The following is a 14211-nucleotide window of genomic DNA, read 5'->3' as shown; positions in this document are numbered from 1 at the left end:
GAGCACACCGTTAGGTTAACGTTATGGAAGGATGATCGTGCTCACCGATGTTCCAGCATGTGCTTGGTCCATGCCTGCGTTCTGGCGCGGCACGGTCTGTGGAATTCTGGAATGGCAATGGAAAACACGACATAGCTTTTTTAACCAAGTATTTTTAGCCAATGAAAACTACTTGGACGATTTGGAATAAAATTATTTCGACAAAGTTCAACTTGGACGATCATGAGAAATTTTGGCCTTGGTTGGACGATCCTGGGAAATACCCATTTGGCCATAGGGGTGGCCGCTGAGATGTATCTTGATTTTTGTATGTGACTCTTATCCGTATATAATATCCGGAGGCAATTGGGACCTCCCACTGCAGTGATAAAACGCATGAAATCAGTATTTAACGTATTTTGTTTTTGGGTTTAACTACATTAATTGTACGTTAAATAATAAAACCTCCACTCCTCGATTTGGCCAGTTGGAAGTTTATAGATGACGTGCCCCATATACGTATATTAGTAGTATACGGTACAGTGCACATGTACTACTGTACACATAAAAGACAGACTGTCAAAAACGCACTGACTGTCCTGTCCTGCTGACACTGTACTGTACACCCGGAACAGAATATTCTTCCGATGGAACGAAGGTGTTCGTTGACACCAACTGTATGAATACCACTCGATCTCTTAATGTATCCTCTGACATTTTCAAGCTTGGTTAAGGAGAAAGTTCATGTCGTACACCCGCGGCGGCGGCGCCGTGGTCATCCCGTCGGTCGTCCTCCGCGATGCCACCGACGACATGGGGAAAGCTGATTCGTTTAGTCGACGTTGATGCTGCAAACGAGCGTGGAAGATCGCGTCTTCGTACGGGAGTCGATGATGAAGGTCTTGACGATCAACTTGGTCGCGGCTGGCTGCGTTCATGTGGCGAAGTTGGGGAAGTGTGGGTGAAGGTGTGGCGTAGTACTCATCAGGTCGATGTTTGTGCTGCAGAATCTTGAGCTTTTTGAGCGCCCGCTGCTGTTGTCGCCGTTTTGTTGCGTAGATCTTTTGAATCGAATTGGCTTTCGTGCGGTGGAATTCACACAGCGAGTGCGCTTCGCCGTCCTTCTTCATGGAGCGGGGATGAAAGCACGCCTTGTATGGGTACTTACACCGCTGGTCCTCCCGAGGTGCCGATGACGGAGACGGCGGCGGCGGCGGCGTGGGGGACGATGGCGAGGCGTCGATGGATGTCATGGGGATTACAACTTGTCTGAAGTGTACAAATCTAAAAGTGAGATGGGAGGGCGTTCGCCCAACTTGAACTCAGAACTAAACACATGCATTTTGGTTGACCTCGGCGTTCGGAACGTGTTTCGAACATATGTTTGAAATTGTATTTTAAAAGCTCAAATCCACGAGTTTCCAAGCGCTAGGACGGCGTGCTTGAGCTGGAGGGCGTGGCAAAACCATCTGCGGGTTCTCGATAAGTTCTATCGCAGGTTGGACACCAAACGACTTCAAAGTGTATGCTTGGAGCATTGAGCATTTGTCGAAACGCTCGCATATCACTCGTCATGCTTTGGACATTGACAACATTTAATTCATGGTAGTACTGCAGTGGGGTGAGATTTGGAATGGTCTTCTCAAACGCCTTGGATATGAGAATCCTTGACGCACATACACTAGACAGGGATAATAAATATTTCTATACCGTAACTATAAGCATTTCCTGCACTTGTTGCTGGTGTTGGCTAATAACAACTTCCAAAGCGAAAGCTGCGTGTTGATGCCACGAACTTCAGTGAGCCGTGAAAAACCTTGTGTTGATTCGCAGCCAAATTCCACACTTTTACAGGGATTTGTGAAAGTACTTTTCGACTGTACCTTTCAACCTAGTGGTACTGTAGATTCGTCTGGTATCCAGTGTGGGGCAAACCCCAGAAACTTGTGATCTCCAGATGGGTTCATTGCAGAATTACTGTAACTTACAACAGGGGGACTTCACAGTTCGGAAGACTCAGTGTTCCAAAATACTACCGGTAGTACTACTTCAAGTACAGTACAGTACTACTGGTATTGCAGTACCGTAAGCTTGCCCTGGGGTACTAACTAGTACACAACACCAGAGTGAAAATACGAATCAAATGGAGCACCCGTGCATTATCGTAGCGACGTGCCATACTAGTATGTAGGTATATACTGTAAAGAACTGGAGAATCGTTATACCAGTATTTTGCACGAATTGGGAGTCGATAACTTTTTTTTCGATGTCCTTAGTCATTCCAGTTGTAGTTCGTGGCTCGTAGGGGTACAGTATTTTGTGGCTCGTAAGCGCTCGTACAAAGTGCACGCAAATCCAGCTGGTCCTAATAGAGTTGGATATGTTAAATGCACTATCACCACTCCTCCCACTCATATCGCCAATCACCTTATCATCGACCACACTGAAATCTCGAAGTAATATTTAATGGACTAAAATGACCAAACCAGAGGTGACTTTACGTACACTCTAACTGTATTTATGGTGATGCGACCATGTTACTATAAGCAGATACTACTCGCTCATGGAATAATTCTCTCATTAAAACAATGTACCAATGAGGAAATAATCCCATCCGGATACCCTTTTTCGCCCGTAGCCCCGTAGCCCGACTCCATCCTATCCTCAATAAGTACCTACGATGCTAAATCCCCGGGGTTGACTGCATCACCAGTGGTTAGCGATTGTTAACCACTGAGATGCACTTAACCCCTAAGCTTACAGTTAGTAAGAAGTGACTAATTAATTCCCCAATAAACACTCAAATAATTACCCAATAAACACTCAAATTGCAATGTTTTCTGAGAACACAAACAGTGGTACTGTTTTAATGAGGGAATTGTACTCGCTCACGTTAGTCATGAACATCAAATGTTGTTGGTTGTAGCGGGGTGATAGCTGTACAGTGTAGATCGAGTGTACCTGCTCGCCACTAACTGGAAGTACTGTACAGGTGAGCTTAACTCAACGACTGGGTCATCCGACTTTCGACCAAGAGTAGGCAAGATTTTATCTCGAAGTAGCAATAGGTATTGTGAATAAGCCGCGCTTTTCTTGGCGATACTACTACTACTGTATGAATACTGTGCTTTGTGTAGTATCAGCCCACACAAGTCAAAGTCAGCATGGACTTGTCAGAATCCCCAGAGCCCACGACAATAATACCATTACGTCCGTGTGTGTTGGGTGATTTGTGCATGTCGCGTGGAATTCAAAATTCATCACGATGTGTGAACTTTGATGGGTGATGGTTTTGCGTTACATCACTTTGCCGTTTGGTCAAGGGAAGTAAGTGCGGACACGAAAGCAGTGTCCACCCCATTCCACCGATTAGATATGATACATTGCACCGTGTCAATATCGCCCCCGTTTTTGCCTTGTTGCCCAAACCACCTCGAGCATTTCGCCGCTTGCGTGTGTACCAGTGCAAAAAGGACGCGTTTCGAACGTGTTCGTAAACAGCAGTCAAAACCTCAAGCCTATCACACATTTAATTCAATCGACTACTACTGTACATGCTCGAGTTGGATTGGCTGGATTTCTGGAATGGACCAATCACAGCACAGGAAACTTGGGCGGTTTCTTCATAGCTGGTCATCAAACCATGGCAGGCACCAGCTCGACGGTGGAAATCCTTCCTGACCGTCTGTACATGCACTTGTCGGACGATGATATAGGTCCAGTGCTGCCCCACACGACGTACTTGAACGTTAGCCCTGACGTGCTCGTGTATATCAACTACTTTGACGACTTTGGACCTCTGCACCTTGGCCATACCTTTCGGTTCTGCGCAGTACTTTCAGACCAACTCACGGCAGCCAAGACGGCCCACGTGCAACTACATGTCCTTGTGTCGTCGACAGATATCCATGCCCAAGTCAACATGGTACGATCATGTCATCATCAATCGTTGTGTAAGCCTGCGTGCAGGTGTGTTTATTAGCGTGTTGGGGAGTTCTGTACAACCGCCAAGCACCCGAGTCGGCTGTCCAGCCCTTCCGCCACATGAACCTCCCATCCTTTCACGATGCTACCGACGAAGCATGTCCGTTTCAAGTTGCTGTCGTCGACGTCGTTCGCGGCTTCCATCGAGCGCTTTCCCTGCAGGCAAGACAGACTATGTACAGTCGATGCTGCTGCTCCCAAAGCAGTCCTGTATTGTTCTTGGATTACTTTTGTGCTGATTCGTCAAATCCACCATCGATCATCGCTTCGTTGTATTGAATTTTGTATATAAAGTCATGTGATTGGTATCACACTAATTGAAGTCACACACTAATAATTTGACGTTCACGGGGGTTTCCTGCAACGTGATTGGCTCAATCTCTGTACACTGATGTGGTTGTGTCGTCGATTCATTCATTCTCCAGTTTACAGTTCGAAGAAACACAACAATATCACATGGTTTCAGTGCATACGTAGTACTGTATCTCACATGGCTAGGACCGCCTTCACAACGATGTACATACTGTGTAGTACACATGCCGTCAATCGTTTAACGTTGCCGACTACCTCCACTACGAAAAGGTGGAACATGGCGATTTGAACTGGATCAGTCCAAAGTTCGTCGCGTTTGCTGGGCCCCAAGACGTGGCAACACCTGACGCGACCACGCACCCGCCGGGTTTTTTCATTCCGATGTTCATGAAAGCGAATGTGACGCTCGTGGTTCGACTAAACGAGGCGCTGTACGACCCGTCGCCGTTTCGAAGCGCGGGTATTGCCCATTTGGACTTGGGGTTTCCCGATGGAGCCAACCCCCCGTCGGCTATCCTAAGGCGATTCCTCGCGGCCTGCGAAGCCACGCCTGGCGCCGTCGCAGTGCACTGCAAAGCTGGCTTGGGACGCACGGGCACGGTCATTGGATGCTACATGATCAAGCACGACGGGTTCAAAGCCAAAGACGCAATTGGATGGCTACGGTACGACGGCGGACACAAACGTCCAACGAACTTGAAGCATCTGTCCGTGATAGCTTGTGTCGCCCGGGCAGCGTCATTGGTGAACAGCAAGACTACATGCTTGACATGGAGCGCAAGATGATCAAGGCCGCCGCCCCGCGACACGTCGTCAGGACCACAAGGACAACGCCGCAGAAACGATCGCTTTCGGTATGTCACGATCAGGCGGTTCGAATTGGATGACATAGGAGGGTGGTGAATACGTATGTAGATGGCGGCAGATGCCTCTCGGGAAGTGAAAAACCAAGGCGACCGGCTGCTGGTTGCCAAGCGCAGGCATATCAAAGACCGAGCTAACGCGACTGCATCGGAGGCAGCTCATATTGTGCAGACCATGTCGTCTAGATAACGCGCTTCTCCGTCCAAGCCATCCTACACAGATACATGCATGGCCTTCATCTTCGTCGCTCCATCATCGTGATGTTGCCGAACGCTCCTCAAACGTTCGATTGGAGAGAGGGCAACGTAGAGTGATGGTAGACCTACATTCATGAATCATTAAATACCAAAGATTTTAACCCCGCTACAAAGACACAGATAAACGTGGCGAATTCAAATTCCATGTGCAGGTCGCAGCCATGTGGGCGTGTATTTCCTTCCTGGCCATCATACATGAGCACATTGGACAAAAGCCGCCACTGTCCGCCCACAGACGCCTTACGTCCACGGGAAGCACCTAGTTCCACAGCGGAGGCTTCCGCGAGTCACCCGTACATGGAGATTCTGCGTCCCAAACGATTCCTTCCCGATGAAAACCACCACCCTGTCAACGACGATCCAGTGACCGCGCCTGCGCCCAAAAAGCGGGCCCTCGGAGGCAGCGGCGCCACCTTTCCTTCCCCATCGACAACGTTGCCATGTGCGCCCCGATCCTCGTCTACCCAGTACCCAGTCATGCAACCTAGCACACGCCTCCCCAAAATCAGCCCCGTCGTCCTCGTGTTGAAGAAACGTCCTCTGGACACCATCTCCGAAGCCGCACCGGCCCCAGTGCCGAGTGTATCGGCGACAAAGTCGGCTGTTTCGCACCAGCAACCACCCCAGCAACCACATCAACCACAACAACCACCGTCGCACCCAATGCTCCAGTCCGAGAAACTGCAATCCGTTCTGCGCGGCCTCTTCCACGTCGCGCAATGCTCAGACGGGTGTTCCAACAAACTATGCCAATCCACCACGGCCTTTGTCACCAAGGTCCGCGCGCACTTGGCGTCGCAGCTATCGTCGCACGACCGATCCAGTTGCGGCGCATGCAAACTGTGGACCATGATCGCGGACGAACACCGCAAGGACTGCCTGGATCCGCTTTGCCCCATTCCGCTCTGCAAGCGCACGCTGTACATGTGAGCCTTCCCACCGTAGACATATCTTCCCTCCATCGCCCATTTCCCTGCATGCTCCGCTGTCCAACACATGTGCTGCCACCCGTCCGCCGCGGCGTCCCATGGCGCGTTCCAGTCCGATGCCGAGCGCGCTGCCATGTGCCCACCTCTGACCCTTGATAACACTGTCCTACTGACCACCCATTCCGTCTAAAGTGTTGAACCCATGGACATATATCCTCGTAACCTATAAACAAGTGCTGATTTGGTTCCATTGGGGTATTGTTTATGTGTTTATATTCTAAACTGGAGCGCAACATAATGGATCAACATAACCAATAAATAGATGGACAGAAGAATCGACAAAAGGATTTAACCAATCAGATTGCAGGAACCCGTCATCAATACCAAATTAGTGTGTGAATTCAATTAGTGTGATACCCATCTACGCCTTTTTACATACAATATTCAGTATAAGAATCGATCGATAAATAGATAGTCAGCCCAAAAGTCGGGTAATAGGACAATACAAAGTGACGTTTGACGACTTTGTCGTTTGCGGACTGGAGGTTGGGTGAATTATATTGGCGATTCCGTGAAATATATCGGACGTTGGTGGAAATAAATATATTGAAAATAAGCTGTAATTAAACGCAAAATGGTGGAGTACTCACTAACGTTATTAGTTTTTGATGAAATCCCATCACACCCACATAAAAGCCGTTATTGCCCTTTACTCGTTCATCATGTCCTAGTATTTCATCCGTGCCTGTCCTCCACACTAATAGATGGCTACAGTACTATAATACACACTACGACGCGATATATCATCAAATTTGCACTAAGTTAGCGGCGACTACCCCCTCGCAGCGCCTTGTCCATCGTCTCCTCGCTGGCCAAAGATAGGCATGAGGTACTTTTCGTCCACAGTCGTCCACAGCCCTTGCATGCCCCCACCATGAGTCGACCCTTGATGGCCGCCCGCCGCCGTCCGCCGCGGGTCTTCATCAGCATCATCGTCTTCCATTTCATCCAACAGCTTGACCGCTTCGGGGCGCAGCGACATGGTCGTCGCCTTGGCCAGCCCCAAACTCGTCAAGAGCGGTCCCGTGAGCATCCCAAACACCTACATATGTAGATTGGTCACGTTTTGTGATAACATTTGGCGTCACGCACCAACGTCGTACTCATGACCGTAAACAGCGTGCTGCTCTTGATTACGCCGGCGTGATCTGTGTGGATGGTCCACACATTGAGCGCCAACGCAAACGCAATCGCCCCACGCAACCCCGAGAACCAAATCACGACCATAAACTAGACCAATCAAGTCACAAAACCATGTGAATCTTCACCAAACGTGGTTAAGACAACGTACAGACACTGGAATCTGCTCCTTGCGGCCCAAATTTGCCAGGATGCACAGTGGAAATGTATTGGCGGCTCGCGCTACCAGCAACACGAGGAGTTGCCATCCAATGAACGCCCAATCCCACGTGAACGCGCCCGAGTAAGCCACGACAGACACCCCCAGGTACAGAAAGATGAAGTTCTCGGCCAGAAATGCGAGGGTGCTTAGTAGGTGCTTGAGGGCGGCGGCGCTTTCGTGGCTAATTGTGGTCAAGTGGTAGTGACTCATGAGCACTCCACTGAAAAAGAGCGCTACGATGCCGCTGAGGCCAGCCAAGTCGCCCACCACATAACTACACACAACACCCACGATTTTATCGATGGTATCAATATATATATATATATATATATATATATGCTGCCAAATAGTTCTAAAAAATAGGAATAAAAAACAGGTTGGGGCGGGCGATGTATATATACCCCCATTTGTCACAAAACACATACAGCACATCCCTCCAACACGGCAAACTCGGAGATTCAACGACATAGTTAGAATAACATGTACGAATCCAAGACGACTTTCCAACCAGGTGAACCAAGAAACCAAATCGCAAAAAACTTCATATCATTGTGTTATACTGCCCTGTTCTTAAACCAAACTGTACTTTATAAAAGTATATTGACCTTCATATCCACAGCAGCTTTATTATTAAAAATATTCAAAGTATTCAAAATATCAAAATATTAAAAATATTAAAAAAACAATTCGTAGAAAACTGGTCTTATCAAATCGATTCGAAACTGGAGTTCGGAATGTCGCTCGCGAATCGATTCAAGAACGGCCTGGGCCAATGAAATCACGTCATGGCGAATTTCTGCCAATCCAAACGTTTAACCTCCATCTTTTTCATTGGGCTAAACCACATACTGTATATAGTGTGTACAAGATTAAATAGCAAGCAAATCACTCTCTCTTACATTTGGGTGAAATGCACAATATGGATAGATTAATAGTTGATTTCGATGTATGTACTTACCTGATGTACGCCGACAGCAGGATAATGGAGATTTCGTACGTCGGGTAGAGCTGTAATGCTGGGTCTGCATGTTTGAGCAGGAACGCCGAGAGGAGGCAGACGACGGCGGCGAGTAAGATGGAGCCAAAGAGGATCACAATCACTTGGAGAATGACGTTGGACGCGGCGTGCGAGTTGATCTCGTGGACGCCTTGCCGGATCGATTCTTGAAATAGCGTAAACACTACAATGGCTACAATTCCAGGCATAAGTACGAGAGAATACGCGACGACGGGAAATAGTGTGTGTCTAAGAAGGTCGTTCATCCTACCCACGCCATCGTTGAGCACGCTTTCGCCAAACACGAGGTTGAACAGCATGGGCGGCGCGTCCGACTTTTTGAACACCGACAACGTCGCGACGGGATCCACGGCGGAGATGAGTGAGCCGTACAAGTACGCTTCCGCGGGAGTCAGAGGGGTGATCCATCCGAGGTGGCCAAGCCAGATGAGCGCGCCGCCCGTGACAAATGTCGCCACTAGCGTCCCGACGATGGCGAGGAGCAGGATCGTGGAAAAGTTGGAGAAGAAGCCCTAGACTCGCATGCATTGATAAGAAGGTGGATCGAAGGGATGATATGACGTGCCCGTTTCTTCATGTTGAAGCCGGCTTCGAGGATGATGGGAGGCAATAAGCCAAAGAACAGCACTTGGGGATTCAACCCCATGGCATCATCTTGTACTGGGGTGAAGAACTTGAGCACAACGCCAAACTACAAGGCAATAAGCTTCGGTCGAACGAAATATCTGTACAAGATGGAGGTTAAGAAGGACGTACGCAAAGGCCAAAGAAAATGGCGCAGGCCGACTCGGGGATGAACCACTGCTGCGCAGTGGACCTGTCGAGGCGGTAGGCGAGGAACACGAGGATGAGCTGGAGCACGGCACACACAAGCAGTTCCACGCCTGTCCATGCCTGCTCTTCGTGAGCTCTCAGCGCGTTGACTTCGCTCGGCACCATGACCTTGGTGGGAGTATGCCGTCCGAATCAAGATTTTATTCGACATTCCAACAACGAATGCCGCGCTTTCGAAAATTATTACATACTTTGTTCAAGTCAAGAATAGATAATTAAATGAAAGTTTCCACCAATGAAAGCCTTCCGTTGACAAGTTGAAGCGAAAATCGAATGCTGACAGCATTTTCATTTGCATCACGTCCTGTAGCTAGCTGGTTTAGGCTACACACTTCATGGCTAGGCCCAACGAACCGCAGCATATAGCAGGTATACTCATATCTTTTGGGACTTTTGGAAGACGCGAGGCAGTGTGATTCTGACATGGGTTTAGAAACTCTACTCGCCAAAGCTCTGGTTGTCGAAAGCTGATGAGTTGCAAGATTTGTTTAACTTTAGTACTTTCTAACGTATAACTCCAAATATATGATCTTCTGTGATTTCAGAGAAATCCTTCATAAATAAGGCTGCCGTCTCCACGGCATGTATCCATAGAGCATGAACACTTTCGAGTACTTCAAACTGCCAGTACGGTTCCGCCCAATTGCCCCTGGCCTTGACCGGTCGTGTGAGTCGGCTGCATGAACTTCCAATCGATGGTTGATCGTATACAAGTAACGGTGCGATCTCCCCCAATGCCATCTGTTAATCCAAGTGCACCCCAAGCGGCGCACCATATTGTGGCTTTTCCGGCCTTTGCAGAGTCCCTTTTACATGTGATTGTGAAGCAGCAATTCATTGCATCGGCCCGACCTGCATCACTTTTCCATTTGCAGCCACCCCCACAAGTCCAATCAACATCACGCAAGCCGCGTTGGTGCTCTCTCTCGCTGCGTCGGCCGTCGCCGCTTCCAAAGTGTCCGTGCGTGTCGACCAGTTCTTCGAGTCCGGTACTGAATCCACCCTCAAGGCCAACGTCCTCGTCAAGTTCAACGTGGCCATTGCGGCCCTGGAGACCGGTGCCAAGGCGTCGACGGCCCCCCGCCAGTACGTGTTCGACTTTTTGAAGGAAGCGGCCGAGAAGAACGAGGCCAAGTTGGCTGGCTTGGTGCCTGCGGACGCCACCGTGACAAGCTTGTTCATCGGAGGCGCGGCCTCCATCTCGGGGGTGACCAAGGCCACGTTGGACGCGCTCACGGCGCTCAACGTGGTCACGTACGTCGACTTGAACGCCAACGACTTTTCCCGTCCGGAAGTGTTGCAAGGCTCTGCTTCCACCGAGGAGGACGTGGCGGCCACGAACGAATGGGGGGTCGACGCCGTGGGGGGCCCGGAGATCTGGAATTACACGACGGGCCAAGGCGTCGTGGTCGGCTCGATCGACACGGGCGCCATCAACACCCACGAGGCCATCAAGCACAACTACCGCGCCGAGAACGGCTGGTTTGACCCGTACAACAAGACGTCGGACTCGGACGGCCATGGAGCGCACACGATCGGGACCACGGTGGCTCGCACGGCATCGGTGTGGCCCCCGGCGCCAAGTGGATTGCGTGCATGGGTTTGTACAAAAAATCGGGGACAGGGGAAGCCTTGTTGCAGTGCGCGCAGTTCATGCTGTGCCCCAGCAAGCCGGACGGCACTGGCGCCGACTGCAAGCAAGGGCCCCCACGTGGTCAACAACAGCTGGGGTGCCGATGCGGCGTACCATCCGTGGTTCGAAGCCGCGGTGGCGGCGTGGAAGGCGCCGGGGATCATCCCAGTGTTTGCCAACGGCAACTAAGGCCCAAAGTGCGGCACCGTGGGTGTGCCTGGTGGGTACAAGACGGTATTGATATGGGGGGATGGGATCGTTCACTAACGAAGAGGACAAACTCGCCTTCTTTTCGTCCAAGGGTCCCCAAGCGACCAATGGACCTGCGTACGTCAAGCCCGACATCTCGGCCCCCGGCTTCTTCACCCGATCCGTGAGCCACCTCAACAACACGGGGTACATACACATGGCCGGGACGTCCATGGCAGCCCCCCACGTCGCCGGTGTCATGGCCCTTCTCAAGAGCGTCGACCTACGACGCCGTGTACAAGTACTTGACTGCCACCACGGACCAGGCGGGGCTCCACACGACCGAGCCAGCGTTTTGGCAGTTGCGCGGTAACGATACCCTTCCTGGCTCCCCCAACTGCGGCGGCGTCAGCGACTCGGAGTGGCCCAACAACCGCTTTGGCCACGGCCATGTCAACGTCGGCACCATCCTGCGCGACGGCAAGCTCAACGACAACCGTCGCCCCACGTGCTAAGCGTTGATTGACCCAGCCTATAGATTGTAATATTGATGTGGCTTGTGAAGTTAGCCAAGCGATGTGCTGTTTCCTTACTATATCTATGAAATCAAACTCCACTCGGCTACTTGCAATGCATTCACGTCTTCGGCCTTTTGCAACATGATGAGGTCCAAGAGGTGCTACATACACTAGCCCTCGCGTGACTTGACATAAAGAAAATAGATTTAAACAGCGGCTTGCCTTGTCGACGAAATAAACACACAAATCTAGCCTCTACGACCGCGAAGAAACGGTTGAGGTTGTGCGGCGGTAGATGGGGCTGCGCGGGGTGCTGGCTGTAGCGCCGGGCGATGCAGCTGCACTTTTTGCTGCACCTGGTTGGCTACCTTCTTGGCTACTTTCTTGGCAGCAGTCTTAACGCGAGTCTCGACATTGTTGGTCGCACTTCGAACTTTTGAGCCGAGTCCGCCGTCTTTGGCCAAGTTCCACGCCCCTTGAATGGCTTTACGGGGGTCTCTTCGGTTGTCATAGATAGCTTTTGCTTGGTCGAATCGCTTCACCATTTGTTGGCCTTTGGCGGCTACTGCCACTCCTCGCTTGCCGAACGCACCGTCTTGCGCCATGTCCAGAACCCCCGCGATGGCTCCACGAGGATTTTTGCGGTTGTTGTAAATGTTTTGCACTTGCTCGGCGCGATGCATAACTCTTTGTCCCTTGCTAGCGACGTTGGCCACTTTCTTGCCCAGCATACCACTGGCCCCCAATCCCAACGCGGCGTTGGCGAGTGCTTTGGGGTTCTTCCGGGTGTCGTAGACAGCCTTGACCTTTCCGACCTTGTCAATCACTTTTTGCGCCTTCCCAGCAAAATTCTGGCCCCCCTTCCCTAGCATGCCACTGCCGGCCAAATTGAGGCTTGCTCCAAGCAGCGCCTTTGGGTTCTTGCGGGCGTTGTACACTGCCTTCACTTTACTGACCTTGCCAGCGACCACTTGAGCTTTAGCTCCCAACGCTCCTTGGCCAGCCAAACTAAGGCCAGCTCGAAATAGCCCGCCCTTGCCCTTGGCGTTTTGTAGTGTGTTGATCATTTGGGCACCTTTGGCAACCAATCCGATGGGACCGGGGACGAATTGAAGCCCCGGAACCTTGCCCACGACCGCTGTTGCTTTGCCCACGACCTTCAACCCCTTCTTCGCCACCTTTTTGACCTTCTTGAAGATTTGCTTCTTCGCTGGCTTGTTGTGTTGGCCCACTTGCATGTAGTCGCCGCGACTTCGCCCGACTTGCCGTGGCGTGGCACCTCCTTGACGGTGTTGTGCGTCATTGTTGATTGTACGAGTACGAGATTCTCTGTAAGGTTGAGCAGGTTTGTGAACATTGCTGCGCTTCTTCGGCTTGGCTGAGTGGCCGGGAGCTCGTTTGGGACCCGCCTCGCGCCTCGACCCATTGCTACTTGATCGATACGACTGGGCCTTATTGTCTCGCACTGGCTCCAGTACAGCGACGTCCGTGTCGTAGCGAAGGTGACGGTCAGTTGAGTCGACGACTACATCATGGGCGTATTGGGCGGTCGCACACGACGCCAAGCCCAGTAGGGCGTAGAGGACGAAGGCTACCCGCATGTTGCGGTCTAGTGAGTGCGTTCAAAAGTAGGCAGGATCTGCACCTGTCGAACGAAAACACCACCAAAGGAGGATATCATTGATAGCCAGATATTTGTCGTCAAAACGTAAGCCTTATTTTGTCGCTGGTCGTTATCAACTCGCTTCTGATTGGTCCGTTTAGGAAGCATTGCACCAATGACCTTTGTTCGCCAGGATTTGGGATGGAATTGAAGCAACATTTGGACTGCCACGTAGGTAATAAATACTATGAATAGGTGGCGCCATCAACAACAACGACGAGCGCACTGTGGCTGACTTCGACCTCGGCATGCAAAATGCTTGCCAATGCTGTTAGGGGGAACTTTGTAGTCGCTTGTAGAACCTGGTAACTTGGGAACAATCACGACGATTGCACAGTTGTACTGTAGGACTTACTACAGTAGTACATTTGTACTTTGTAGTCCTTGTGGTACCTGTGGTACACAGTACAACAGTTCGAACTTAACTGAATTATCATAGTAGTACTCCTACTAGGACTACTCTGCGACGATGGCGTGATTTCATTGAAAACATCGTCGCTATTTACTCACACTTCGACCAAAGAAATACACCGTCGCATAGAATTCGACCTTGGTCCAACACGCAGCGGCTTGTAATCCAATTTCGTTTAAACACGACAGCCGACGCAATGCCTAACTATAACGAAAAA

General features: G+C 50.6%; 7 protein-coding genes across 7 annotated transcripts; 4 read left to right on the top strand and 3 right to left on the bottom strand.

Annotated features, from left to right (window-relative positions):
* Positions 1–621: 621 nt before the first annotated feature.
* On the bottom strand, positions 622–1291 carry H257_08904 (hypothetical protein). The gene has a single exon (XM_009834979.1). The coding sequence runs from the start codon at positions 1230–1232 to the stop codon at positions 699–701; it is 534 nt and encodes a 177-aa protein (XP_009833281.1). The 5' UTR covers positions 1233–1291; the 3' UTR covers positions 622–698.
* A 2331-nt stretch (positions 1292–3622) lies between these two features.
* Positions 3623–5328, top strand: H257_08903 (hypothetical protein; the record flags this gene model as incomplete). Its single annotated transcript, XM_009834978.1, has 5 exons — positions 3623–3904; positions 3949–4125; positions 4495–4940; positions 4994–5129; positions 5191–5328. 5 exons carry the CDS (start codon positions 3623–3625, stop codon positions 5326–5328), a joined length of 1179 nt encoding a protein of 392 aa, XP_009833280.1.
* Positions 5329–5540: 212 nt separating this feature from the next.
* On the top strand, positions 5541–6326 carry H257_08902 (hypothetical protein; the record flags this gene model as incomplete). Its single annotated transcript, XM_009834977.1, has 1 exon — positions 5541–6326. One exon carries the CDS (start codon positions 5541–5543, stop codon positions 6324–6326), a length of 786 nt encoding a protein of 261 aa, XP_009833279.1.
* Positions 6327–7097: 771 nt separating this feature from the next.
* Positions 7098–9716, bottom strand: H257_08901 (sodium/hydrogen exchanger 3). The gene is made up of 7 exons (XM_009834976.1): positions 9502–9716; positions 9311–9436; positions 8996–9257; positions 8686–8917; positions 7677–8001; positions 7478–7615; positions 7098–7427 (listed from the first exon to the last, which is right to left on the bottom strand). The coding sequence occupies exons 1-7, from the start codon at positions 9682–9684 to the stop codon at positions 7158–7160; spliced, it is 1536 nt and encodes a 511-aa protein (XP_009833278.1). The 5' UTR covers positions 9685–9716; the 3' UTR covers positions 7098–7157.
* Positions 9717–9914: 198 nt separating this feature from the next.
* Positions 9915–11444, top strand: H257_08900 (hypothetical protein; the record flags this gene model as incomplete). Its single annotated transcript, XM_009834975.1, has 2 exons — positions 9915–9948; positions 10455–11444. 2 exons carry the CDS (start codon positions 9915–9917, stop codon positions 11399–11401), a joined length of 981 nt encoding a protein of 326 aa, XP_009833277.1. The 3' UTR covers positions 11402–11444.
* An 18-nt stretch (positions 11445–11462) lies between these two features.
* Positions 11463–11916, top strand: H257_08899 (hypothetical protein; the record flags this gene model as incomplete). The annotated part of the gene is made up of 2 exons (XM_009834974.1): positions 11463–11585; positions 11641–11916. 2 exons carry the CDS (start codon positions 11463–11465, stop codon positions 11914–11916), a joined length of 399 nt encoding a protein of 132 aa, XP_009833276.1.
* A 189-nt stretch (positions 11917–12105) lies between these two features.
* On the bottom strand, positions 12106–13579 carry H257_08898 (hypothetical protein). Its single transcript, XM_009834973.1, has one exon. The coding sequence runs from the start codon at positions 13518–13520 to the stop codon at positions 12168–12170; it is 1353 nt and encodes a 450-aa protein (XP_009833275.1). The 5' UTR covers positions 13521–13579; the 3' UTR covers positions 12106–12167.
* Between the last annotated feature and the right edge of the window lie 632 nt (positions 13580–14211).

Source organism: Aphanomyces astaci (genome assembly GCF_000520075.1).
Source record: "Aphanomyces astaci strain APO3 unplaced genomic scaffold supercont1.20, whole genome shotgun sequence".
NCBI classification, from domain to species: domain Eukaryota; phylum Oomycota; class Saprolegniomycetes; order Saprolegniales; family Verrucalvaceae; genus Aphanomyces; species Aphanomyces astaci.
Note: the sequence above shows the minus strand (reverse complement) of the source record. Positions and strands in the feature narration are given on the sequence as shown.